Below are 26,875 nucleotides of genomic sequence, written 5' to 3'. Positions count from 1 at the left end.
ATATAAGAATAAAACTCAACATTTCCTTATTTTTTCTTTTTGTTTTTTACATTATAGTTTTGATTATAATTTCTATTATATTTGTATTATAGAAAATAGTATGTTTTCCTCTAAAAGACCTAACCATCTCTCAGGAGTCAAAATTAAGAGAAATACTTTAATATAGTTTAGTACCCTTAAACTATATTGAAAGAATATATGAAGAATATTTACTGCCCAAATAATTCCATTTCATATTCACATTTATTTAAGAATTATTTGTTTTATTATTTATTACTTATTTTAGAATTAATTGGCCTGGGGAGTTCAATAAAATGAAAAATAGCTTGGGCATGATGCTACATCTGTAATCCCAGGTCTTCTGGAAGCCAGGAAAGGTAGGAGGATCAGGTGTTCAAGGCCAGACCTAGCAGAACTAGAGAGACCATATCAAAATAAAAACAAAAAGAAAACCCTCAAAGAAAAGTTAAAGAAAAAAGAAAAAAAATTCTTTTTTTCTGATCTGAATTTTCCATGTTCCCTGCTGACAATTTGTTTAGTACAGAGAAGGACAGAAAGGCCATCAATGTTATCACAATGCCCTCGTGTAAATATAAGTATCTTCTAAAGGTCCCATTATCAGCTATTATTGTATTGATGATTAAGGCTTCAATAACTAGATTTAGGGCTTATATACATTCAGATCATAAACAAAACCCATTTAGTATCTTCCTGAAAATGTCAGAAAGAGTGGGTTTCATAGTTAGATTTTTAAAGGACTCAGCAAAATTTTCCTTCATAGACTTGGTTAAAAAAATGAATAAAAACAAGGAAGGAGGTAATGACAAGAAATGTACTCTCTACCTTATGTATGTAACTGTAACCCTTCTGTCCATCACCTTGTCAATAAAATCAATTTTTAAAAACGCCTTGTTATATCTGAAAATTGTGTAAAAATTATGGGTCCATTGCTTTCTCTCTTTGGTATTGAAGGAAAATGTAGCTACCTTGCATAATTAAGCAGATACATATTTAGGATATATGAAAGAAAAATGGTCTATAAATTAACCAAAGTTGCCAATTAAAAATAGTTATTGTATTTAATTTTGAAATTTATCATAAGATAAAGCTATTATTTTCTTCTCAATTTGTCTCTTTTTCCTCTCTCTCTCTCTCAGAGAGAGAGAGTGTGTGTGCTGGTCCTGGAGCTGAAACTCATGGCCTGTATACTGTTATTTTTTTGCCATCTCATTAGATTTAATTCATTGTGCAATATGTAGCAAAACAAAAAGATCATGGGGCCTGTGACAGGAGGCGTGTTGTTCTCAACAGCTCTTGTCACTGGCAGAAATGATTAGAACTTCACACCAAATTCACAGGTTTTGATTTGCCATAGAACAAATTCATCATTGACACTTTAGCCCAGCCATTCCAGACAGCCAATGATTGTTTAGTGGTTTCAGAATTTAAGGCTGGAAACAACAAACACCAAAAAAGTAGAAGGGGGAGGGGAAACCTTCTTGTGTGGTTAGCAGTTTTTATTTTTAAAATTTTTTCTGAATACTTATTTATTGTCAAAGTGATGTACAGAAGGGTTACAGTTTCATATGTAAGGCAGTGGGTACATTTCTTGTACAATTTGTTACCTCCTCCCTCATTTCCCCCCCCTTTTCCTCTCCCCCCATGAGATGTTCAGTTGATTTACATCAAACGGTTTTGTAAGTATTACTTTTGGAGTCGTTTGTCTTTTTATTCTTTGTCTCTGGTATACTGTTATTGAGTTTCTTTTGCTCAAGTCTCAGAAACTGTGACTTGAGCCATAGCATTATTTACAGTTTTGTTATGTTTTCCCCCCTCACCCCCCATTGTTCTTAGTTTATTAGAAATAAGAGTCAAGGACTCTCCTGACTGGGCTGGCTTCAAACTATAATCCTCAGATCAGCTTCCTGAGTAGCTAAAATTTCAGGCATAAGCCACTGGGGCCTGACTTAAAATAATTTATTTAAAGTGTGATTCACAAATGTAATTATTTATTCAGATCTTTTATCCTAACTTAGTAAAATTACACCATCAATTTTAGTATCAGCTAAATTATTTCTATGTGTTTTTTTCATCTAGCTTACATGGAATTAGTTTCTAGAACTCTTTTCAACTCATTTTTCTCATATAAAATCATCTCACTTATATCATACTAAAATGTCTGATTTGCTTTCTAGACATATTCTTACTATGCTAACTTAAAAGCCAGAATTGAAGGTTATAGAGTCAAGAGAATTTCACTGTTAAAAAAGATATGGTCTAAGTTTCCATAATTTAGAAAACAACTTTAAAAAGAAATTAAGTAATTTTCATCTTGACCCCTGAGGTATAAGACCACAGACTGCATGTTGAGTTTTAGTGTTATCATAATTTATTAATTCCCAATTATGAATAATGAAGTTATGAATAATGAAAACGCATTCATTATTTTACTTGCATTTGGAATCCTAACTACAAAAAGACTTTCCATCTTGTGATTTTCAGAATCCTCAATCATAAGTAAGACCATCACAGAACTCTGCCTGGGATTTCTCCAATTCAGATTTCATTTTCATATAATGGATAAGTCTTCCTGGTTTCTTCTCCAGTAGTTCAACTTTTCCAAGTATATAGAAAACTAGGGGGCTGGGAATATGGCCTAGTGGCAAGAGTGCTTGACTCATATACATAAAGCCCTGGGTTCGATTCCCCAGCACCACATATATAGAAAATGGCCAGAAGTGGCGCTGTGGCTCCAGTGGCAGAGTGCTAGCCTTGAGCAAAAAGAAGAAGCCAGGGACAGTGCTCAGGCCCTGAGTCCAAGGCCCAGGACTGGCAAAAAAAAAAAAAAAAAAAAAAAAAAAAAAAAAAAAGAAAAAAGAAAGAAAAAGAAAAGAAAACTAGGGCATTTGAATGTGAAAAGTTCTTAAAATTTGTTAAAGCAAAGACTATTTTTGATCATTTTTATATCCATGCTACCAACTGTTGGTTTATGAAGAAACAACTAGAAACTTGCTACTACCTTTCCAAATTAAAAAAAAAAAAGTAACTTTAGGCTATATTGTGCATTAGCATCACTTTCCCCCACAAGGTTATCCAGTTTTGGAAGGAAACAAATACCTCATAGATGCTAATGAGTTTATCTTGGCTGAGAATGAAATGAGATTGTTTTGGCTTTCGTGCTTTCATTGCTGTCAGCAGTCTTTCATATTGCTTCCTGGCATCATGATTTTAGCAAGCAGCAGCTTGGAGGAATAGAGAGCCCACACAACCAGAATTCTGGCCTCCTGCTTAGAATTTGCACTGGACTGTTTCTTTATGCCTCATGAATCAAAGGGGTGAGGAAATTAATGGTAAAAAAAAAATGGGGAAAGAAGGAGCTGGGAATGAAAGCCAAGGTGATGTGATTCTAAATGAGTCATCTTTGGTGGTTCAGTGTGGTAAAGAGATGGAACCATTCTAAAAAAGAAAGTGACCTCACAGATGCTAAATCTTTCCTCTTTAGTCTTTCCACACAGTTCAAAGTCAAGTACTGTTTACTGCAGGCTCTGATGATGATTTTCCTGCCAGTCTATCCCTATGAGTAGTTTACTAATGTATTTCAACCTCATTATCTCTTTTTAAACCGTAATTTATTTATTTATTGTCAAAATGATGTACAGAGGAGTACAGATTCATACGTAAGACAGTGAGTACATTTCTTATAAAACTTATTATCTTCTCCCTCATTTTACTCCCAGATCCCACCTCCCCAATTCCCCCACACACCCCGTGAATTGTACAGTTGGTTTACTGCATATTGTCTTATAAGTATTGTTGTTGCATGGCTTCGCCTTTTACCCTTTCTCTCTCCTTTACTTCCCTACTTCTGATAAACGTATATATGAAAGTAGTGTGGAGGTTCCTCAAAAGGCTAAATAGAGAGCTCCACTATGACCCACCAACCCCACTTTGGGGCATTTACCAAAAGCATTACAAGCAACACCACATAAAGCTATCAGCACAACGATGTTCTTTGCAGCACAATTTACCATCACTAAAATATGGAACTAATCTAGATGCCCCTCAGTAGATGAATGGAAAATGTGGTACATACACATAATGGAATTCTATGCTTCCATCAGAAATAATGACATTGCCCCATTTATAAGGAAATACAAAACTTGGAAAAAATCATATTAAATGAAGTAAACCAGACTCAAAGAAACATAGTCTGTATGGTTTCCCTCATTGGTAATAATTAGTACAAGCCTAGGATAGACCTAGCAGAAGAAGATCACAAGAGCTCAATATCTACGTGCATACAAACACATAAGATGATGCTAAGTGTAATGAACTCCAAATTATAGAAGTAAGTGGTTTATTATTATTGTTATTTTCAATGTACCATGTGAAATTATGCCTTTTTCTTTTGTCTTTCTTCCAGTAAATCATTTGATAAGTACAATGTCTTGATCAAGGTTACCCCCTCCATCATTCTGATCATTTTTCCCAACCTCATCTATCCTCTCAAGTTATGTGGTTCCATTTTCACAGATATATATGGATTACAATGACTGTATTTGCCCCCCTTTCCTCTCTCCATCTTTGATACTTGTTACTAAAAATAGTTTTATTTATGTCCTCTTCTAATTTTTCCTTTCGGGGGTTAAAAATTAATGACAACACCCATCTATCCAATCTTCTTAACTACCTACTTAAGCTGTCAGAAACCAAGCACAGGGTTTCTATAGTATTTTTTGTTTGGTGTGGTATTTTCTTTGTGATGCTGAATGGAATAGCTGGCACACATTCAGCTATTAATAAATGCAATGAATGAGTACCTGGCCCTATTATTGTTGCAAAGCTGAAAGAAAAATAAACTACCACTTTTTGGTGTGTCACTTTTGTAAGAAAAAAATAAGTGTAGTATGGAGAACTTCATTGTACGTGTTAGAAAAAGGAGGTAAAGCTTTTGGAAAAGCTTCACTAATAAAGAAACACTTATGGGATGTGATATTGTCTACTCTATGTTTGATTTTGATTTTTTGCTATTTATATGCTCATGAGAATAATTTAATGTTTATTCAATGTTTTAGTCATTTATTTTTGTACTGGGCCACTTTTGCTATGCCCCAAATTTGTGGGGTTTGCTGGTTAGTTGGAAATAAGTTTCTCTTGGATTTTTCTACCTGATCTGGTTCTAAACCTTGATTGTCAGATCTCAGTCTGCTGAGTAGTTAGAAATAAAAGAATGAGCCACTGGGGCCTAGATATTTCTCTCTCTCTCTCTCTCTCTCTCTCTGTCTCTCTCTCTCTCTCTCTCTCTCTCTCTCTCTCTCTCTGTCTGTCTGTCTCTCTTTCTGTCTTTTTGATGTGTTGTGTCCTTTTGGCATCACAGGAGTTTGATTTCAGAGCTTTACACTTACCCAGGTGCTATATACTTGAGTCATTACTCTTTTCTTCTTTTTTTTTATTGTTTTACTGTTTCCTTTTCATTTTTAAACTTTAGTTATTTTTCTAGATAAAGTCTCATGATTTTTGTTCAGGACCAGCCACAGACCATGTTTTCGCACCATGTGTCATCCCACATAACTGGGATTACAGATATAAGTCACCATGTTCAGTTTCTTTTTGCTCAGACTGGCATTTCACTGTGACCATCTTAATTTAAGTAACTATTTGTACATCCATAATGTGAAGAACCAAAGACATCTAGAAGGATGAAAATGTGCATATAGTATATAATATTCATCAAAATGAACTCCAGTAATTGGAAAAAGAGTTTTTTTTTTAATCTGTTGCTTATTTTGTTTTCTTTTCCTTTTGACATGTTTGTTCTTTTATCTTTCTTTTAGAGGGTAAATGGGGAAGCACAGAAATGGTGGAACAAACAGTGAACAAATAAAGCAGAGGTACTCACTGGACATGATGTTAAAAATGAACTTTACAAGTTGTAAACAGGGAAAGGGAGTGGAAAACTGGGAGGGAGGAGAGGAGGATGACATTGTCCAAAAAGAAAAGTACTCTTTATCTGACTTATGTAATTGTCACCCCTCTGTGTCTGTACTTTACTATGACATTTTTAAAAAGAAAAAACATGGAGAAAAGGAATGAAATATTTATATAGCTATATAACTTTACTATCCAATCCTCATTGATAATTATTTTCAGTTATTTTAACTGAATGTTTAGCTTTTCACTCCTGTGATAAAAATCCTGAGTGAAGCAACTTAAAAGGTAGAACGTATAGTTTTGGCTCACATTTGCAGAGGTTTCAGTTGACTCCTGACTATGGAGAGAGGGAGGAAGGTATAGAGCTGCTTATCTACTAACATCTGGGAAGCAGAGTGGGGGTAAGGGCAGGAAGGGACCATAGACAAGATATACCCACAGGGTTGAACTTCCTCTAATGAGGTACCATTTTCTAATAGGCCTCTCAGCCATGAATTGATTCATGAATGAATGAACTCATTAATGCAGTGAGCAACCACCTGAGCCTAAGCCCGTCATCTCTCAACAGCACCATAAAATGGGCACCAAATGTTCAACACAAGAGTTTTTTGCAAGGACATTTTATATTCAAACTGTAACTCTGATTATGTTGTTTTTTTAAAACTGTGTATCCCAAACCCATGTTTGTTGTTGTGACTTCTTCGAATTTCATATTTAAGCATTGTGTATTACCTCTTCAACATGAGTAACAAGGATTTAACTCTCTATCTCACCTTGTTTTCCCTAACATAAACATGTTTGTCGTCCCTAATAATTATAATGTAACTTTTGCAAATCAGTATTTTCAGTGTATAATTAGTATAATTTTATATGCTATAAAGCAATATCATGTGTAAGAAATGAACAGCTTCTTTTCCATGTGAAATATATATTACATATATGATTTATACATAATATATTTGTCATGTATTTCACATATATCATATATACATATATGTGATTGTATATATAGAAACATATTTATAGATGGTATATGTGTGACATATACATGATATATATACATGTATATATCATATATACATATACATATATACATGTGTATGTATATTATCTTTATGTCCTATATAGATGATACATAAAAATATATGATTTTTTTAATATGGTCCTGGGGCTTGAACTCTATGCCTGGGCACTGTTTCTGGGTGTCTTTTGCCCAGTACTAGCACTCTGCCACTTTAACCACAGCACCACTTTTGGCTTTTTCTGTGATTGACTGGAGAGGAAAATTTCACAGACTTTTCTGCCCTGCTTGCCTTTGAAACTCCATCCTCAGATCTTAGCATCCTGTGTAGCTAGGAATACAGGTGTGCATCACCAGCATCCAACTTTGTCATATTTCTTTATCACTAGAATAAATAGCCTATGTTATTTGCTTTATGGTGCATTCTTTCTCACTAAAAATAATAGAAATTCTCCATCAGTTGATAAACATTTTTCTGAGATTATGAGATCTGTCAGTTTAATCATTCTGACAGTTCATGGGTTATTCTCATTTTCTATATCTAGCTTCTATTTATTTTTATTGGGATCTCCCTTTCACATGATCTTTTCTCATTCTATTCATTCTCTTCTTCAATGAAGTCCCATTTTTAATGAAGTTCTTCAGAGATGATATGGAACTCAAATTTTCATATCTATGAATGACTGAAAATGTCTTCATTCTGTTTTTACAAATGGATGATGCTTGGTGAGATATGAAATTCCAAGGTGGGAACAACTTTTCTCTATAATTTTGCAGAGATTTTCATTCTATATGTCTGATGTTAGTTCAGAATATGTGATGTTTTTGTCTCATTCACTCTAAACAATATATGGGATTATATTCATTGTATTGGTTGACATTCTATAATCCCTATAAATTTACTAATATATTCCTTAAATTTCTTACATAATTTTTAAATGATTTTTTGATGTTTTTCTTTTCTTAAGAAGAATTCCTCTAGTCCAAATATTAGTATTCTTAGGTATACTTTATACATTTTTCCCCTCTTATTTTCATTTACTTGCATTCTAACTCCAGTTTTTAAAGACTTATACACATTTATCTTAAAAACATACTATTGAGTTGCTGTTTTAATTTTGTTTTTTGGGGGTAGTCCTAGAGTTTAAACTCGAAGCCTTCCTCTTGCTAGGTAAGTACTCTATAATGTGAACAAAGCTTTTCTACTCAAGGCATCCTGTCTCAGTATGTCTCTTATCCTGTTTCAGGATTTTAGACCTGTTTCCCTGTGTTGCTGTGCTCTTTGAGTACTTATCATGTGGACTAGAAATAAATAATTACACAAAAAAATGCCTGTTGTAGTATCATCTTGTAATCATCATATGCTAATATCACAAATTCTCAATAGAACCGTGCATTAGAACTGTACATGAGATTGCACATGCTTGAGACCATAGTGTATTCACAGGGTATTAACTGGAATGGACTGAGTTTGCCCAAATCTAACTCTGCTTTGCAACTAAATAACACTGAAGTCCCAAAATTCTTGCCCAGTGCGTTATGAAGCTACTAATCCTTAAGCCAGATTTTCTCTTCAGATTGGCCGTGTTACCCTCTCAAGCTGTAAAGAATCTATTCATGACATAAAATTGTGTCCAAAAGGAAGTTTTAGTTGGTTTGTGCAAAGATTTGAAGGAAATGTATCAAGCAATGTATTATCAGAATATTTGGTTCCTGGCTCAGTTAACCCTGGCAATTTAAATCATGAATATACCCAATCTTATCTTAAGAAAAAGCCAGAAGTGGTGCTGTGGCTCAAGTGGCAGAGTGCTAGCCTTGAGCAAAAAGAAGCCAGGGATAGTGCTCAGGCCCTGAGCTCAAGCCCCAGGACTGGCAACAAAAATAAAAACCAACCAATCCTATCTTAAAATAGTCACATGTATGGTTAATCTTTTTCAGTGCTCACAGGTTAAAAACATAAATTCCTGACTTAAAGAAATTATACCTGGTGAGACATTTCAGGGCATTTTTGCTTTAATCTAATTTCATCATATAAAAATATAGCCAAGAAATTGAGGTTATTTGATTTTGATTTGATCACATTAAACAAATTCAATTTCACATGAGTACAACATTGGTAGTTTACATTGAAATATGAGTCTGAAGTCAAATATCATTATTGTGGATGGGAAGCCCTTCAGTACAGGATTCTCCAATAGGTTCATTTCCTTCATATTTCCTGTGAACAACTGAGGAATCCACTACATATTATATGAAACAAGTTGTTCTTTGCTAAATAAGGTGTACAAGTCTCTGAGTTCTGTGACTTAGGATGGATGTACCCAGAAAGGACATTCTGCTCCACCATTACTCAGACTTGTATTACAGGTTGTTTTTCTTTTTATTAAATTTGAGATTCTAGAACAGAATCAAAGAGTAGAAAATTTATTTTTCATAAAGGATGTCACCAATGAATTGTCTCCAGAGGGACCAAAGAATATATGCAAATGAATAAAATAATTTAAGCATTATCTTGGCAGAGTCTAACCAGGTAAAGATCAAACAAAATGAAGACAAATGCCTCCTTGATATGACATCAGCTTTGGGGATAATAGACAATATATTGTAATAGTGGTGATGATTATATGATAAGCATGAATGCTCACAGTGATCGGCAAAGAGGACTATTTGTTTAAAAAAAGGAATATCCATATCCAAGAGAAGAAAGGAATTTTCATGTTCTAATGCACAGAAAAATAATTATAATTAATAATTGTTAATTCAACTTTTCAAAATAGCTAACAGAAGATTATCATGGTTCTAGATTCAAAAATGTATGTTTTGGTGGTAGATATACCATGTACCTTACTGTGATCATTGTATGTTTTATATATTGAAATTTCCCACAGATATATACAACTACTATGTGTCAGTGAAAAATAAACCATATTAAAAGAGAAATTAAGCTCTTTAGAAAATGTTTTATGTTGCTAGATGTATAAGAAAACACAGTATCCTCTGATAAGTGAGGAAAATAAATGTGGATATTGTAGTGATTTCTTGTTTTCCTATAGCTATAAGGTAATTAATATATTGGGTTCTTATAGCTATTTTTCAATAGAAAACACTAAATTATTTCCAAATTCAAGTTTCTCATCTCATTTGTTACTTAGTTACTGTTATTAGAATGGTTATATAATGCAAAGTTTAGCTTCCTGATAAATGATACAACCTTCATTATCCAGATTGCTTATTTCCTAGCAGATTGCTTAGAATTTCACTGGTAAACAGGCTTTTATAGAGTCTTACCTTTCACACTCCAAGAATAAGTACATTTTAAAAAACTATCATTATTTGTTGGAGTGACTAATGTGCCATTATGAAAGTGCAGCAGGTGACTAGGGAATAGCCATCTGTCAACCCTAGAGCACCTGTTACAAACTATGTAGCCCAGTGTTTATCGCTGATTTGGAAGTTACTTGCACAACAGCTGTTTTCAGAGATACAGCTGAAACTTATATAAATACTGACCATATTCTTTCAAAAAGGAATAAATCACCCTCTGCACACTGTGAATTAGCATATTTGTTATTTTGTACCTTTTAAACATACCTTTCCCTTGAACTTGTATATAAAATAAGGAGTTGAACACAAACCTTTTAGCACATTGCATAGTCAGAGCCTACTGAGGCAAGTGTGCATAGATTTCTCTGTGTATGTGAAAGATACACCAAAAAAATTCCATATGATTTGAATCGAGTGTTCTATTCAACACAAGCCACAGAATTTAGGAATTGAAGTATTAGAACATCTGATCTGATGGCTTTTTAGCTGTTGTGAGAAAAATGGCTCAAAAATACCAGAAAGCAACTTGTTACCCGATTACTTCTCTCAGGAGGCTGTGATTTGTAAAGAATCAAAGAAAAACTGCACTTACAAGAAAAGTTAGAGGATTTCTTACCTGCTAGGGTTTTATAATATAGCAAGAAGATAAATCAGTACTCAATACTTAACATAATTTGAATATACTTAATGATATTGATTTATAGATATTTATACATTTATTGATGGTCACTACATGGTGAAAACTGTGTATTCTAATTACTGAGCATTCTTATGATCAAAAATTCAGATCTATCACTACGATGCTGCAGAATCAACTACCTGCATCTGCCTGATAGTGCTGCAGAGTTCTATTTTGGTCAATATGACTCAAAATTCTAGTTGGATATCCTTATTTTCTCTTAATGGAGAGAAAAGTTGTAAAATAAAAATTTATAAGTGATAACTACATCAAAAGAATTGAATTATGCCAACTGAAGCAATTCACACCATCATTTTAGCACTTGTGGAGACTTAGTCCCAGTGATTTCAAATATTAGCCCAAGCTATATAGTGAGTGCCAAGCTGGGCTGGGCTATAAAGCAACACTGTCTAAAAAGTAAAACAGAAATTAACAAACAAAAAGTAAAGACAAAAGTGTCCTGAGTTAATTGCCAAATATTAAATCCATACTTAGGGATTTACTTTGTTTGTAAATTTTAATATGAAGGGGTTCAAACACTACTTTTGTCCAAATACATTTTTATGAACTGATAAGCACTTGTGACTCCTAGGAATTCTAGAAATATATTTAATTGATGTGATTTTTGTAACAAGGGATGTGAGCTCTTCTGGAATCACATATGCTTATTTAAAGTTGAGGATTTTTTAATTAGAAATTTTAATAGCAGTTTTGTTGAGATAAAAATCACTTTTTAAAAAGAATAGTTTGATCAAGGAGTTCAATAGCTATACCTGTATGAACACATAAGATAATGCTAAGCAAAATGAACCCCAAGTTATGGAAATAAGTGGTATATCATTGTTGTAGTGATTTTCAACATGCCATGTGAAACCGTACCTTTTTTCTTTCATATTCCCTTCTTGCTGTTACTGTAACTGATCTTAGTAACCCAGATAATGTACATACATGTATTGGAACTAAGAAAGGGAAAGGGAATACCAAAATTGAGAGACAAAGGATAAAAAGACAAACCATTGCAATAGCGATACTTACAAACTAATTGGTATAAACCAACTAACTGTACAACTCATGGTGGGTGGGAGGAGTAGGGCTGGGGGAGACAGGAGAAAAATGAGGGAGGAGATAACAAGTTGGATAAGAAATGTATTTGCCTTACATATGAAACTGTAGACCCTCTGTACTTCACTTTGAAAATAAAAAAGAAGGAAAAAAACAACAACACAACAACTATGAACCCAAATCAAATGTATAGTTTGACTGGGCACCAGTGGCTCTTGCCTGTAATTCTACCTACTCAGGAGGCTGAAATCATAGGATCAAGATTCGAAGCCAGCCTGGGCAGAAAAGTCCATGAGACTGTTATTTCCAATTAATCACAGAAAAAGATGGAAGTGATGCTGTAGCTAAAGTGATAGAGTGCTAGCATTGAGCAAAAAGAGCTTAGGGACAGTGCCTAAGCCCAGAGTTCAAGGCCCAGAACTGGCAAAATAAAATAATTAAATTAAATAAAATACAGTTTGTTGGTTTTAGCATATTCTTGGATGCTTGAGGAACCATCTCTAATACCTAGCTCCAGAACACATAGCATTCACTGAACTGATTTATAATTCTTCTCTATTGAAATACTTTTAATGGAAGAGTTAATTAAAACAGTGTTATTCGAAGACATTATAAAGCCAGGTGAAGTCACTAATCTCCACATTATACAATAGGTTTACTTGTAAACATCATTCCATATGAACTGCTATATATTAATTTAGATGGTTGCTGCCAAATATTGTATTGAATGTTGTTTATATTTATTTAGATTTTTCAGTACAAAGTTTAATATTTCAATATTGGAGAAAGGACTTAAAGAGGATCCAAATGGAAGGAGTAGCTGAGGAAATTGTTTTAAAGTGTAACTGCTGTCTGTGTGGTGTGTATTTTTGGATCTAGTTTTGGGGAAGAGTGATTTCAGAGCTTGTTCTCTTGTTAATAAGTAAACTATGAACTTATATTTATGTGATTGGTTTCATTTTATGGCTGATGGAAATTATTGGTGTTGGAGATCATTTATTCTCAGGTAAACATGCCATTTTCCCAAGCTACATTTGTCTAAGAGAAGGTCAATTTTGTTTATTCCTTCCTTGGCTCTAGGAATCTCTGCAAGTCACTATTTCAATACTCAAATTGGCTAGAAGTTCCTGATTTCTTGACTTCACTACACTGTTAACTTGGATTACTCTTGATTCCTACTCTGGCAAACATTTTCCAAAGCCTAGAGCCAGTCAGTCCTGATTAATTTCTCCTAATGTGGCTGGGTAACTTAACCACAATTCTAACATTCCTTCTAGTCAAGCCACAGACGGAGTGTAAGATCTTCCTCCTTCCTACTCTATGACCTCCACAAATATTAGCTATTCTTTACATTTAACTTAAGAATTTCTCATAGTTTTATTTTTGTTTCCTTTTATCCTGGAGTGCTTATTTTTGTTAATATTTTTCAGTAAAGGGTCAAATAGCTTGAAGCCAACAGCCCTAGCTATGACCATTTCTTTTGTTTGCTGGGAACACAGAAAGCTCTAGGGCTCAACAAATGCCTTGGAATAAAAGCAAAGGAACCTTTTTCAACTGCACATTTTCTGAGCTTGTATTAGAATATAAATAAAATGTTTCTACATTACCTAAGGAAGTACTATACATGCTATTAGCTTACTAAGCATTTCTTATTTATTTGAAAATTCTTCTTTTCTGAGAGGGCAACAGTAATTGGGGAATATGTTTCCAACATGCAAAATGAGTTGTATCTTTCCATAAGGAAGCTTATAATTGGGCCCCTGCAGCCACGTAGCTTCGCATATGGTACTTATGAGTCAATTAAAGCACCCTAACAAGCAATTACAGGTTTATTGTTTAATTCAATTTTCACAACTCATGCTGTTCCCACTCAAAAGTTGCATCTATGTCAATCAGCATGTAATAATAAGTGCATAGTTTCCTCAAATACTAGCTTTGAAGAATTGAGAGTCCAAATACTGTGCTCCCCCATGCTGTAACCTACACACAGAGAGATTAAATACAACAGGGAAGTGAGGCATGCCAAGAACTGGCTTTAACTTTCAAGTGGGTTTATTTGTATAATAGCTGCCAAAAGTACCTTCTATAGTACAGATAAATTCAAAAAGAGATTTTTCAGAGTACTTACCCAGTAAATAAGAATGTGTAAAACTCAAGTGATTGAAGTCCAGAAAATTAGGGATGGAGTATGATCTTGAGTGGGAATGTTAGCATGGTGAAAACCAATGTGACCCTACTCTGTGCCATGGAAATGTTGGTGCTATATAGTTATATTCGCTGCTCTTCATTACACTTCTGATGATATTTACTCTACTGCACACTAGCAAGAGTGATCAGCAAGAGGAGTAGACTATCCTTGGCCCCTTCCCTGAAGCCTGGGTAACTAGACAGAGGTAGGCTTGGAAGATCCTTCTCCAAATAATAAGCCAGTGACCAAGTTGTACATCCCAAGCCAGCTTTTGGCTCTTGAATATGAGGTAGAAGGTGGCAGTAGTTCAAGACTGCTGTTATTCCCTACCAGTGAGTCATTCAGAGCATCTCTGGAGCAAAGGTTCTACAGAAAACATTTTCTGTAAAGAATAACATGTGGAAAGCCTCATTTTCTAACTGTGCTCATCCCATTCTCTACACAAATTATATTCCTGCAAAGAGACTACCCTACTATGTTTATAAACTAATAAGTTAACTGTTATATGTGGATTGACATAATTCTATGATATGGTCTAACCCAAATACTGGTATTTCTCATGAATACAGTTTAAAAAATAATGTAGCTATATATTCTTAATTATGTTTATCACATAAAAATGTAAGGAAATCTGGCAAAATGACTACAAAAAGGAAATTAGCATGCAAACACACACACACACACACACACACACTTTGTTGTGAAAGCAGAAACTAGGAAATCTGAGTGTCAACCCTGTTTTTCTCACTGGGAATGTGTAAGGTAAGCCTGGTTGTTATTCTAGTGGATGTATCATGCTCTGTGTGACAGGCTAACTACTGGGTTCCAAGATGTCTAAGTTGTAACTTTGAGATTCTGTTATTAATTTGCTTGTAGGGCAAAAGGGATGGTATACATGCAAAGAAACTTAACTCTTTAGATGAGATTATGCTAGATGGTTTCTATTGGTCCAGTTTGACGACAGTGGTCCTTATGAGAGAAAAGCAGGAGATGTTGTCACAGTGGAAGAGATTTGTGTCAATACTACATTACTGGACGTGAAGATGGAGAAAGTGGCTCTTAGTGAGACAGTGTCTGGAGACTGGACAAGATTAACTAACAAATCCTTCTCTAGGGCTTCCAGAGGAAAATAGCCTTTCTGCTGCCTTGAATTAGCCTAGTGAACTTGATTTTGGATTTCTGACCCTTAGAACCCTAAGATAATAAATTTCTGTTCTTTTGATCTACAGTTTTACACATTCTGATAATAAATTACCATTCAAAATCACATGAGGATTACTTTCTGCTTAAGTACTAGTCTACTGGTCCTGTTCAGTTCTCTTGGAGAATAGTAAGTCCTTCATCATTTGATACTTATCCTCTCCAACATCCTAGACACATGGCTCAATAATCCCTGCTGATTGCTCTATGATGCTTCAAAGATTCCATCTATTCTATTTATCAGAAACCTAAAATGCCTCAGTTCCTTAAAAGAGACATATTAATACATGAACCAGGCACAGGCTCAGATATCTTGAGACTCAGCACCTAGAGGTGAAGAATGTAAATGTCAGGCTTCATGTTTTTAAAATAATTCTTAATTTATATCTTTACCTCAGTCACATTTGTCTTTCTGCCCTTGTGACTGCAGGGGAAAAAAAGACAAGAAAAATATGTTTGAGGAGAAACAAGGATGTATTGCAGGAAAAATCTATTAGATTGTAAAGATCAAAAGCTTTCCAATTTCTGCTAAGGTGGGTAAAGAGAAGAAAATGGAAATGATGAAAGAAATGAGGAAGTGGAGTAGAAGTGGCTTGAGACATTCCCTGATTCAGGACTGATGCTTTAGTGGCAGATTCTAAGGATGAAAGAAGCTGTAATGTTTCTGTAGAGTGTTCTCTTTAGGCTCTGGGAAGTGGGACACTGCAAGTACCTCACCCTCAGCATGGTATGGAGCCATCATTGATTGGCTGTGCATTGACTTATTATGCATTTCCTTGAAGTCATGACTCCTTGAAAGAATTCGCTTCTACCCTTCTTTCAATGATGAGTTGAACTTTGGTCAGAAACAACTTCAGGAAAGTAATTTAGATATTTTTCATGATGTTGATTGTAGATATATATGAAGTAGCAGTCCTTATTTTGCCTTCTCAGGTAGAAAATTATAATTTCTTTTCACTAGGCTAGTAACCTCTGTTCCCTGCATGTCATTAGTGAAAAAAAGAGAATCTTATTATATCATGATTTGCTATCAAAACTTACAGCTGACAGGAGGCAAGAAGACCAGCAGTTTAGTCAATAGTCAGATGACTTCATCATTTAAACTGTGTGATCTTCCTATTGGGGGGGAGGGAGAAGGAGTAAGAAATGCTTTATTTTTTATTCTCATTTTTTTCTTTATTGTCAAAGTGAAGTAAGAAGGGTTAAAATTTCATATGTAAGGCAGTGCTACATTTCTTATCCAACTTGTTAACTCTTCCTTAGTTTTTCCCCCTCCTCCCCCTTCCCCTTTCCCTCTACCCTCCATGAGTTGTACAGTTGTTTACACCAAATGGTTTTGTAAGTATTGCTTTTGGAATGGTTTGTCTTTTTATCCTTTGTCTCTCAATTTTGGTATTCTCTTTCCCTTCCCTAGTTCTAATACACATATATACTATATCAAGGGTACTAAGATCAGCTACGGTGATAGCAGGGGTAAGACCATGGGAAGGGAATATGAGAGGAAAAAAAGGCTATTGTTTGTATTTATTTTCAACATGCCATGTGATCTTCCTATTTTAATAGCAGTTATTTTTAAAAAAAACCTTAGCTGTGAGACATATTGAGAATTTATATAAAATCCCTGCATTGTTAGTTTTGCTACATACTTAGATTTTTTGTGTTCACTGACAAAGCATTTGTTTTTTATTATATATCTAGAAGGGAAGACATTTAAATAACTGGGAAAGGTAAGTAGTTACTCTCCCTAGATGTATTATGTACCTTGCTAAACGCTGTAACTAGGCACATATAATCTTGATTATTCAGATTGTTCGAGAAGGTTCCAGATCACCACATCATACTCATTTCCCAAGTGACTGTGGTTGTTTGAGCAGCATGGCTCAAATGCCTGCTTTCCTATTTTTCCACAAAGGATAACCCTTTGTTCCTGGCAGCCTCTCTCAGAGCTCTATGTCAAACAATGCCCAATAATGACATCCTCCTAGGTCTATCTATAAGTGTTTTGCTTGGGAATACAATTTTCCTCCAATGAAGACCAATACTCCAAGCTTAATAATTGAACAAACCAAGAAATGCCATTCCCTTTAGGAAAATCAATCCAAGCAGAAACACATGGCAGGAAGGATCAGAAATAAGTGTCTATTCTTTTACTAATACAAAGTCCTTTCCCACTTGTATAGCACAATTTTTTAAATATTTGAAAACACCAAAAGTAAAATCTTTTCTCTAGATTGTGGCCTGCAATGATTTGCTGTGATCTGAAGGACCTGAAATTCAAAGTTCAACTAAATATGAACCCTCTGACAGAAAAATTATCAGTAATGGCTTATTTTTTTCCAGACTGTCCATTATATAACTTTTCATTCAAGACTCAAATGCATACTTTTCTCTTCTACACCAAATTTTTCCTGGATTCTTACCCTTAGAGAAACTACAATATCATACTGCTATTGTGGGCTCTACCTCTCTGTCACTACATTCAAGTATGATCTAGAAGAACACAGATTACGTGTGTGTATGTTCACACCAATGCTTTCATAATTGTTTAAAGTTCCTTCCACATATTTTGTGATTAAGTGAGTAGATGGATCAAGTAAAATAAAGATTGTTAGTGATGAAAGTGAGCATTATAATGGCCCAAGTGTATAGCAGATAGAATACCTAGGTCATCATGAATGTGAACCTCCAAAGAATTTTTTTTCTCATCCCCAGCCAATGAGTATTTTTTGATCTTATGTTACTTCCCTTCCAATCAGAAATAAAGTCCAAATAGTTGCAATACTCAGGAAGCCTTTGGCCTAAATCCTCCTTAGATGTAAAAATCATTATTAATTGAGCTTCAGCAGGAGAAGTATGGTACCTACTTCTACTGGATGTGACCATATCAGGCAGGGAGGAGTACAGATATAATTATGACAAACATTTTGATGGGAAATGTTCACTTTCCTCACATGAAAGTCTTTATTTGTTCAGTGTTAAAAATCTTGAATCAGGGGCTGGGGATATGGCCTAGTGGCAAGAGTGCTTGCCTCCTATACATGAGGCCCTGGGTTCGATTCCCCAGCACCACATATACAGAAAATGGCCAGAAGGGGTGCTGTGGCTCAAGAGGCCTTGGACTCAGGGCCTGAGCACTGTCCCTGGCTTCCTTTTTGCTCAAGGCTAGCACTCTGCCACTTGAGCCACAGCGCCACTTCTGGCCATTTTCTGTATATGTGGTGCTGGGGTATCGAACCCAGGGCCTCATGTATACGAGGCAAGCTCTCTTGCCACTAGGCCATATCCCCAGTCCCTTGTTTGGTTTACAGTACTGATTTTACAATGATGCAGCTTTCTTTTTCATTTTTTTTCTCTCTTTTTTAAAATTTGGTGTTAGTACTGGGGCTGAAGTGGGAAAAAGACCACCCAGTCAGCTGGCAGGCCCAGAAAGCCCACTGACTAATGTCCCGAATTAAGAGCCCACTGCAACAAAGTTGAAAAAAGGAAAACAGCTTTACTGCGAGAGTTCCTACACTGGCCAGCCAGGGACAGTCAGGCTCCGAACTGAATTGCGAACCCACCCAGCCTTACAGGCTAACTTTTATAGCAAAAAAGCACAGCGCAGGTGGTTAAGCAAGATAAGGAAAAATTACCATCTATTTTCTGTTTCTGAGTTCTCACAATTTGACAGCAACAGATTTACTCTCAGCAAAAGGGTGAGGGTCTCAGGCAGTCATGGCGTCAGGAAGGGTCTCAGAGGAGGGTTGCAGGGAGCAAAACAGGAAGGGTCACTGAGAAGGATCGGGGGCAGTAAAACAGGAACCAGGTAACCAAAAGTTTCATTCCCTTTGGGAGAACTTAGCTCAGCAAACCCCAAACCCCGGAGGTTTATGATTGTTTATCCTAACTCTAAATTGGCTTGCATTAGACTAACCTATCCTTTTACTCTAAGTGGGCAAGCATTGGGAGATCAATAAAATTGAAGGTTGGCTCAAACTACTATGCAGGTGTTCCAGCAGAATAACATGTTTTTCTTCTGCTGCTTGACCTTTGTTCTGCTTCAGCTTATTCTTTAAGAACAGGAAACATTTGCATTTAGGTGCCCCAGGAGATAGGGGCCAGAGCCCTTTACATCCCAGGAACCAGGCTTCTATCAGAATGTGGGGCTGGGTGTTTCCTTGAACGGGAAACAGGTTAAGTGGAGGCTCTACATTTAAGATGGAGTCACACTAGCTCAGGGTCCACTTCAGGGCTTGAACTCAGGGTTTCATGCTCTCACTATTTTTTTTTTCTCAGTGATAGTGCTCTACCACTTGAGCTATATCTCCACTTTTGGCTCTCTTATCGTTAATTGGAGGTAAAAGTCTTTTAAATTTTATTTTTTCCCAGGATAGCTTCAAAGATGATTCTTAGACCTCAGCCTGCTGAGTAGCTGGTATGAGCTATGGATGGGTGCCCAGTATACTGAAGTTTTCTTAGTATTTCCTCAATATCACACACTGTATTGACCCAGCAATTCCATTCCTGGGAATTTATCACATTAACCACCAATCAGGCCACACTAAAGCTACCAGCACAACCAGTGTAGCATTGGTTACCATAAAGCTATGGAATCAACCCAGATAACTCTCAGTGGACAAATAATTAAGAAAGTGTGGTATCTATATACAAAATTCTATGCTTTCATCAGAAAGAATGACATTGCTCCATTTGAAAGGAATGGAAAGACTTGGTAAAATTATGTTAAGCAAAGTCAGCCAGACCCAAGGAAACATAAGTTGCATGGTTTCCTTATTTGTAGTAATTAGAATGAGTTTATGAATCTACAAATAAACCTGATGAGTAAAACACAAAAAATTACACTTGGACATGATAAATTCATCTGGACTGTAAAGATTCACACAGTGAGACCAAAGGGGGGTATTCTTAGGAGAGGATCTCAGTGGATCAGTAGCTATGTGCATATGATCATATAAAATGATATTTATTGAAATGAACTCCAAGAAATGTAAACAGAAGGTTTTTAATTTTACTTTTTGTTTTTTTTGTTTTGTTGCTTTTTTATGTTTCTCCCCTTTTGTTGCTGTTCTTACTTTCAGTACTTTTTGTCTTGTATGTAAATTTATATGATTTAAGGAGAGCGAGGGGAAGCATAGAAATGATGGGGCAAAGGGTTAACAAATGCAGCAGTGATACTCACCAGACACTAAGTTAAAAATGAACTATACAACTTGTTGGGGAGAGGGTTGGGAGGAAAAAACAACTGGGAGAAAACATAGGAATAGGTGACACTGTTCAAAATGAAATGTACTCATTACCTGACTTATGTACTTGTAACCCCTCTGTAGGTCACCTTTACAATAAAAGAAGAATCTGCAAATGATAACTCATAGTCTATCCCAATGATTGAATGACCTGTGGTTTTACAATTGCTTCTTACCCTTGAATTTTCATTTATAGAATAATGGACCTGGACCTGAGTCTATAGTGGGTGTTATTAAACTTCATGCTTAAATTTTGCATGTATTCTCTGGTCCTCAGAGACCTTGATTGTCTGTATTAGACTACACAATCACACAGGTTTATACAGGAGTGATAAACCTGATTTTCTTGGCACAGAATTGGTAATGCAATGAATGGGTTGAGGTTATAGCTGATTTGTTGATTAACAATGGTGTTTATAAAGTGACCACTAAGACAAGAGGAAGATTCAAGAAAAGTTTTCTCCATAGCCTATTTTTCAGATTCTGAGGATGACCAGGAAAATAATGAGGCTAGGAAATGGATTTTATGTATATTTTCTTGGAGATCTATTAGCTTATTGGTATTTAAAAGCAAATACGAAGGGTAACAATAATTTGCAGCGCTAATGGCACCTGTACAATTTGGAAGAAATTGTTTAGAATTTTTAACACTCTTTGTTGAAGCTGTATTATACTAATTTTAGTAATGAGCAAGCTAAAAAAAAGAAAAATGTTCTAAATTTCTTTAACTCTTTGTTTTTGTGGTTGATATTTTTCTTTATTTCAATTTTATACATAATGAGAATGTCACCAAATGCCTTTGATACTTTTTCCGAATTTCCTGTACTTTCATCATCAAATCAGAAGACTTGAATATAGAATTCCAAAAATGCACTGTTATTCTAATTCTAATGGTTTGTAGAACTTCCAAGTATCACCAGATTATTATTTATTATTGCTTCCATATTCTAAACTTACTCAAAAAAACAGAAAATAAATAAAATAGTTTAAGTTATCATTGAAAATTTCCTCACATATACACTATTAGAGGGTCACATTTCAAATAGATTTTTTTTAAAGAAACCCTTAAATTTCCCTATCATTATTCAATGCATTGCCATTTTGGAAAACAAATGAAAAACTTGGCAAAATAAATGTTCACTAAATCAGTCCAAATTGGTTACCTAAGCATGCAAATCATGCAATTTTTGTACCATACTTAAGGTAATATATATTTATCATTAATGGCTGCAATATTTCCAACAAAGAAGATGCAGGTGATGCTGGCTTGATATTCAGTGGATTTTGTTCTGAAGATGTGGATACAAAGAAAAACATGAAGTAATTCATATGGAATGAATAGCTCCACCTGCTACAGAGCAGATGTCCACACTGGGAAGTATTGTGTTCGTGGCCATTGTCATCTTAGTGAATTCCTTGGCCCTGAAACATTAGATCACTTTGGCTTCCACCAGTCCTGAAATGAGATTTGTGATATTCAGATAGACTTTGTCCTCTGTCGCACTCAGAGTAAAGAAATATTTTCAGAATATAAAGAAAATGTGTAACTGGAAGAAGTCTTTATATAGGGCTTATGTCCTGAAAAGTTTTATAAAGATTTCTTAACAGAATCGATCCTGTGCTGAGGTCTCTTGAAACCTGTCACATGGAAAACTTTTTAAGGAGTGCTAATATAAAAAGATCTTAAATTGATATCCTTATGACAGTGAACTCAGACAATACCTATCAACATACATTGTGCCTTGTGGCACCAAACCAAACATGGGTAGTCAATATGGGCTGGATCTAGATCACAAAGGACACTTAGAAATAATATATATATATAATATTATATATATTATTGTATTATATTATATATATTATATATGCATATATATATATATATATATATATATATATATTCTTAGACTTCTTAACCAGCCATGCTGATACAGCAAGTCTGGATTGGTGCCATGAAAACTGCCGATATAGTTACAGGAGTTCTTCTGCATTGAGGTGGTATATCTTCCACCACCACCCCCCCGCCCCTGCGTGTGTGCGTGCATGTGCGCGCGCACACACACACACACACACACACACACACACACACACTCCTTCCAGAAATATGGGATGTTATTTTCATTTGTCACAACTTGGAAAGGGTGTGTCCTGTTAGCTTCTGATGAGAAAAGGTCAATATGCTGCTGTCTTACTCTTCACAAGCTTTTCACAAAGAAATATTATCTAATCTAAAAATTCAGCAGTGCTGAAGTTCAGAAATGCTGATCTAGAGAATCTAAAGACAGTTTTACAGAGTTGATAACTAAGCAGGGTGAATAAAGTTTGCACCAGAGCATCATGCATTCATAATAGATAAAATAAAAGGCATGAACCCAAAGAATCAAATAAAATCTTAAGTAAAATTTTATCAATCTTTTTTTCTTTTTTTTTAAAGTTTTTATTATAAAACTGATGTACAGAGAGGTTACAGTTTCATATGTTAGGCATTGGATACATTTCTTGTACTGTTTGTTACCTTGTCCTTCCTCCCCCCTCCCCCCTCCCCCTTTCCCCCTGAGGTGTTCAGTTCACTTACACCAAACAGTTTTGTAAATATTGCTTGTGTTATTGTTTATCTTATTTTACCCTTTGTCTCTCAATTTTGGTATTCCATTTTATGGAAATGATTGTTATATCACAGTTGTAACTACTTTCAACATCCCAAGTGTATCTGTAGTTTCTACTATTGATGATATTCTTGTATCACCTTCTTGAGATTGTATCTACACTATCTCTGTAATCTTATCTGAGTGTTTTGGAAACCGTGTATACTGGTATTAGAATTAGGAAATTGAAAGGGAATACCAAAATTTTATCAATCTTTTACCTCAAGATTACTAGTGATTTTATGATATGACTGAAGGTAATCCTAGCTGAAAAGCATGTGGGAAGAAATGTTACTTGCCATGGTAAGATAATTGTAGTGTGAATCATCTTGGTAAAAAGGTGACTTAAAATTTTCAGTGATGATTAAATAGTAATAACAAAAATATTTGTAGAAAGCAGAAAGTTCTTTTTAAATACACACTGTGAGGAGAGTATTGGACTAATTCTGCAAGTACATCTAACCAATCAACAAACTAATTTTAAAAATTAATAAGATCTGGGTAACGTCCTCATGATTTCTTTTTAAAAACAGTTTTATCCCTTTTGTGCTCATCTCCATCTCTCCTACAGATTCTTTTTCTAGTCTTATATAATCTCTAGGGATCAGAAGCTCATAAGCAGGAAGTATAATAAATTATTGGAAGTTATTTGGTTGCTGTCAATGCAAAGTTTAGATTAATAATGAAAGTAATTAAATCCTCAAATACCTCCAATGGCAACAATAAAAGTTTCATTTCCAGGGAGCAATAAGGCTAGCTATATTGAACAGTATATGCAATCATACTGAAAAACAAATTTCAAACATTAGGGAGTTATACTATTTTGTCAAAGAACCAGCAGGTACCTGATTTAATCAAAATAATAGCAAAAGAATAACAAAAGAATTTGTGCTTTTTTTCCAGCTGTCTCCTGCATCTCTGATGATAACCAGTCAGCAGAAATGATGGAATGTCTCAAGCAGACAAATGGCATACCTGTCCTTGTGCAGGAATGCACTGTGCCATGCCGAGGAGAAGAGTGTACCCTCACTCCTTGGTCCAAGTTTACACCCTGTTCTGGGAGTTGTGGAGCCAACCAAAGCAGGAGGCGACAGCTCACAGGTAGAGTGCACCTGCACCTGTCACTCTTTGCTTTCAGACAAACTGTACTTCTGTGAATCTCCCAGGAAGACTATAAGCTCTCACTGAGAGAAATTTTGTGTTAACTTTCTTTTTTTTATGGTACTGAGATTTGAACTCAGAACTTCATGTTTTCTCAGTGAGAACTCTACCATTCAAAGTGCAAACCATGACCCTATTTTATTTCATTTATTTTTTTCACATAGGATCTTGTGCTTTTCACCTGGGACCAGCCCCAAAGTTTGATCCTCCTACCTGTGTCTCTCATGGAGTTGAGTTGCCAGGCATGTTTTTACCACCTCTTGTGTATATACCGACTTTAGGTAAATAATGATGGAAAGTCTGCTGCATGCCAGGAACTCAGCAAGCTTGAAAGCACTCATTACTTTAGAAATAACATCAAAGGCAGATCTAACGCACTCTTATTCATTTTGCAATTAGCTTAAAAGCAATCTGATATTTTAAAATTTCAGTAAAATAAAATTCAGCTTACATACATCAGTTTCGAATCTATGGTGTTTTGTTGTTTATCTGTTCTGTGTACATCTGCAAAAGATATTTGAAAGTTAGTCCTGAAACAAATTATGCATGTAATATTCAAATGACTGAGGCAGTAGAATACTTTACTACTTGTCTAGTTAGTATGCTAGTACTTATTATTTTTTTTTCTGGAATAGAGCTTAAATTAAGGATCTGATTATTGTTCCTTAGCTTTTTCCCTCAAGCCTTATACTCTACCACTTGAGCCATCAATTTACATACAGCTTTTTGGTGACTAATTGGAATTAAAAGTCTCACAGATTTTCCTGTCTAACCTGGCAGATCTCAGCCTCCTTAGCAGCTAGGATTATAGGCCTGAGGCATTAACACTCAGCTAAAACTTCTTCTGCATACATATATGTTTCTATGGGCTGAAAACTGAACTTGATGAATGGTGAAACAAGAAATATGTCTGAATAATCATTGAGATGGTAAAATTGTTGCTAGTGAAAAACAAGGCACAGACACTTATCTGTTCAAGACCCCTTTAAATTCATCACTTACCTGATCTCATTCATAATTTAAGTTACTAAAATGGTTTTACTTAATTGACTATAGGTTTCTCGGGATTTCTGTTTTGTTTTGTTTTGTTTTGCCAGTCCTGGGGCTAGAACTCAGGGCCTGAGTACTGTCCCTGGCTTCTTTTTGCTCAAGGCCAGCACTCTACTACTTGAGCCACAGTTCCACTTCCGTTTTTTTTTTCCCTATATATGTGGTGCTGAGGAATTGAACCCAGGGCTTCATGTATATGAGGTGAGCACTTAACCACTAGGCCATATTCCCAGCTAGTTTCTCGGGATTTCTCCATACAAATGAGATGTTCATTTGTAAGTGATGGTATAATCACAATAAATACATAAACTAGAATATGCAATACTTGAGTTCTGTCATCCACAAAGTATGTGTATAGAATTGTATGCAACACTTCTTACATTAGTAAGATAAAGTAAATTTCTTACAATGAAAAATAATATAACAGGATACAGTGTGTGTGACCAGGATGATTTGAAGTACAGGTATGGATTTTTCTGACACTTACTTACAGGTGCCGTTTTCCTAGCCACTCTTTTTATCTCAGAGATGAGAAACAACTTCCTTTACAGAGAAAGAATGCTTCTAAGTAGTGCCCAAGTTTTTGCTTCCTCTTGAAGGTATGCTAATGATATTTGGCACCTGCAAAATCAGAATGGAAACCACTGAAAATCCTGCAGCATTAATTCATTTTTAAACCAGCACCATTTGTGATGGGAACTGAAAACTCATATGAAGTTGACTTTTATTTCAAATGTACTTCATTTATAAAAGTAAATATTTGAAAAGTGTAACACATTTTTCTACAGACTTCTAGCTAACAATCATACTGAATGACTGTTTAGAACTGTTAACTATGTTCTTTTAGGTGACTAATCTTCGTGTGTTTTCACATCTAAGTGACCATACACTGATCAGTCTCAGTGAAGGCATTTACTGTAAAAAAAAAACTAAAATGAGTCAGTGAATTGGTAAATTAGTCACATGGATTATTTAAAATCAATACTGAACAGAGGAAGGCAAAAAACTCAGTAATGAATTAAAATTATTATTATTATTATTATTTTTTTTTTTTTTTTTTTGGCCAGTCCTGGGCCTTGGACTCAGGGCCTGAGCACTGTCCCTGGCTTCTTCCCGCTCAAGGCTAGCACTCCGCCACTTGAGCCACAGCGCCGCTTCTGGCCGTTTTCTGTATATGTGGTGCTGGGGAATCGAACCTAGGGCCTCGTGTATCCGAGGCAGGCACTCTTGCCACTAGGCTATATCCCCAGCCCCAAATTATTTTTATTATTGTTGAATTAACTCCTGTATTTGTATTCATTCCCTTATAACCTATCTGTAACCTAATAAATGAATCCGTATAAATGATGATGAAAATCACAGGCTCAGATT

General features: G+C 35.3%; 1 protein-coding gene across 1 annotated transcript in view; it reads left to right on the top strand.

Moving 5' to 3' along the window:
- The window catches only part of Thsd7b (thrombospondin type 1 domain containing 7B), an 873,729-nt gene that overhangs the window by 593,874 nt on the left and 252,980 nt on the right, over window positions 1-26,875 (top strand). The window contains exon 13 of the mRNA XM_048345548.1: window positions 24,197-24,394. Coding sequence (XP_048201505.1) covers window positions 24,197-24,394 — 198 coding nt within the window. The remainder of the gene's footprint in view (window positions 1-24,196; window positions 24,395-26,875) is intronic.

Source organism: Perognathus longimembris, chromosome 4 (genome assembly GCF_023159225.1).
Source record: "Perognathus longimembris pacificus isolate PPM17 chromosome 4, ASM2315922v1, whole genome shotgun sequence".
NCBI classification, from domain to species: domain Eukaryota; kingdom Metazoa; phylum Chordata; class Mammalia; order Rodentia; family Heteromyidae; genus Perognathus; species Perognathus longimembris.
This window is presented reverse-complemented; position numbering and strand designations above follow the sequence as displayed.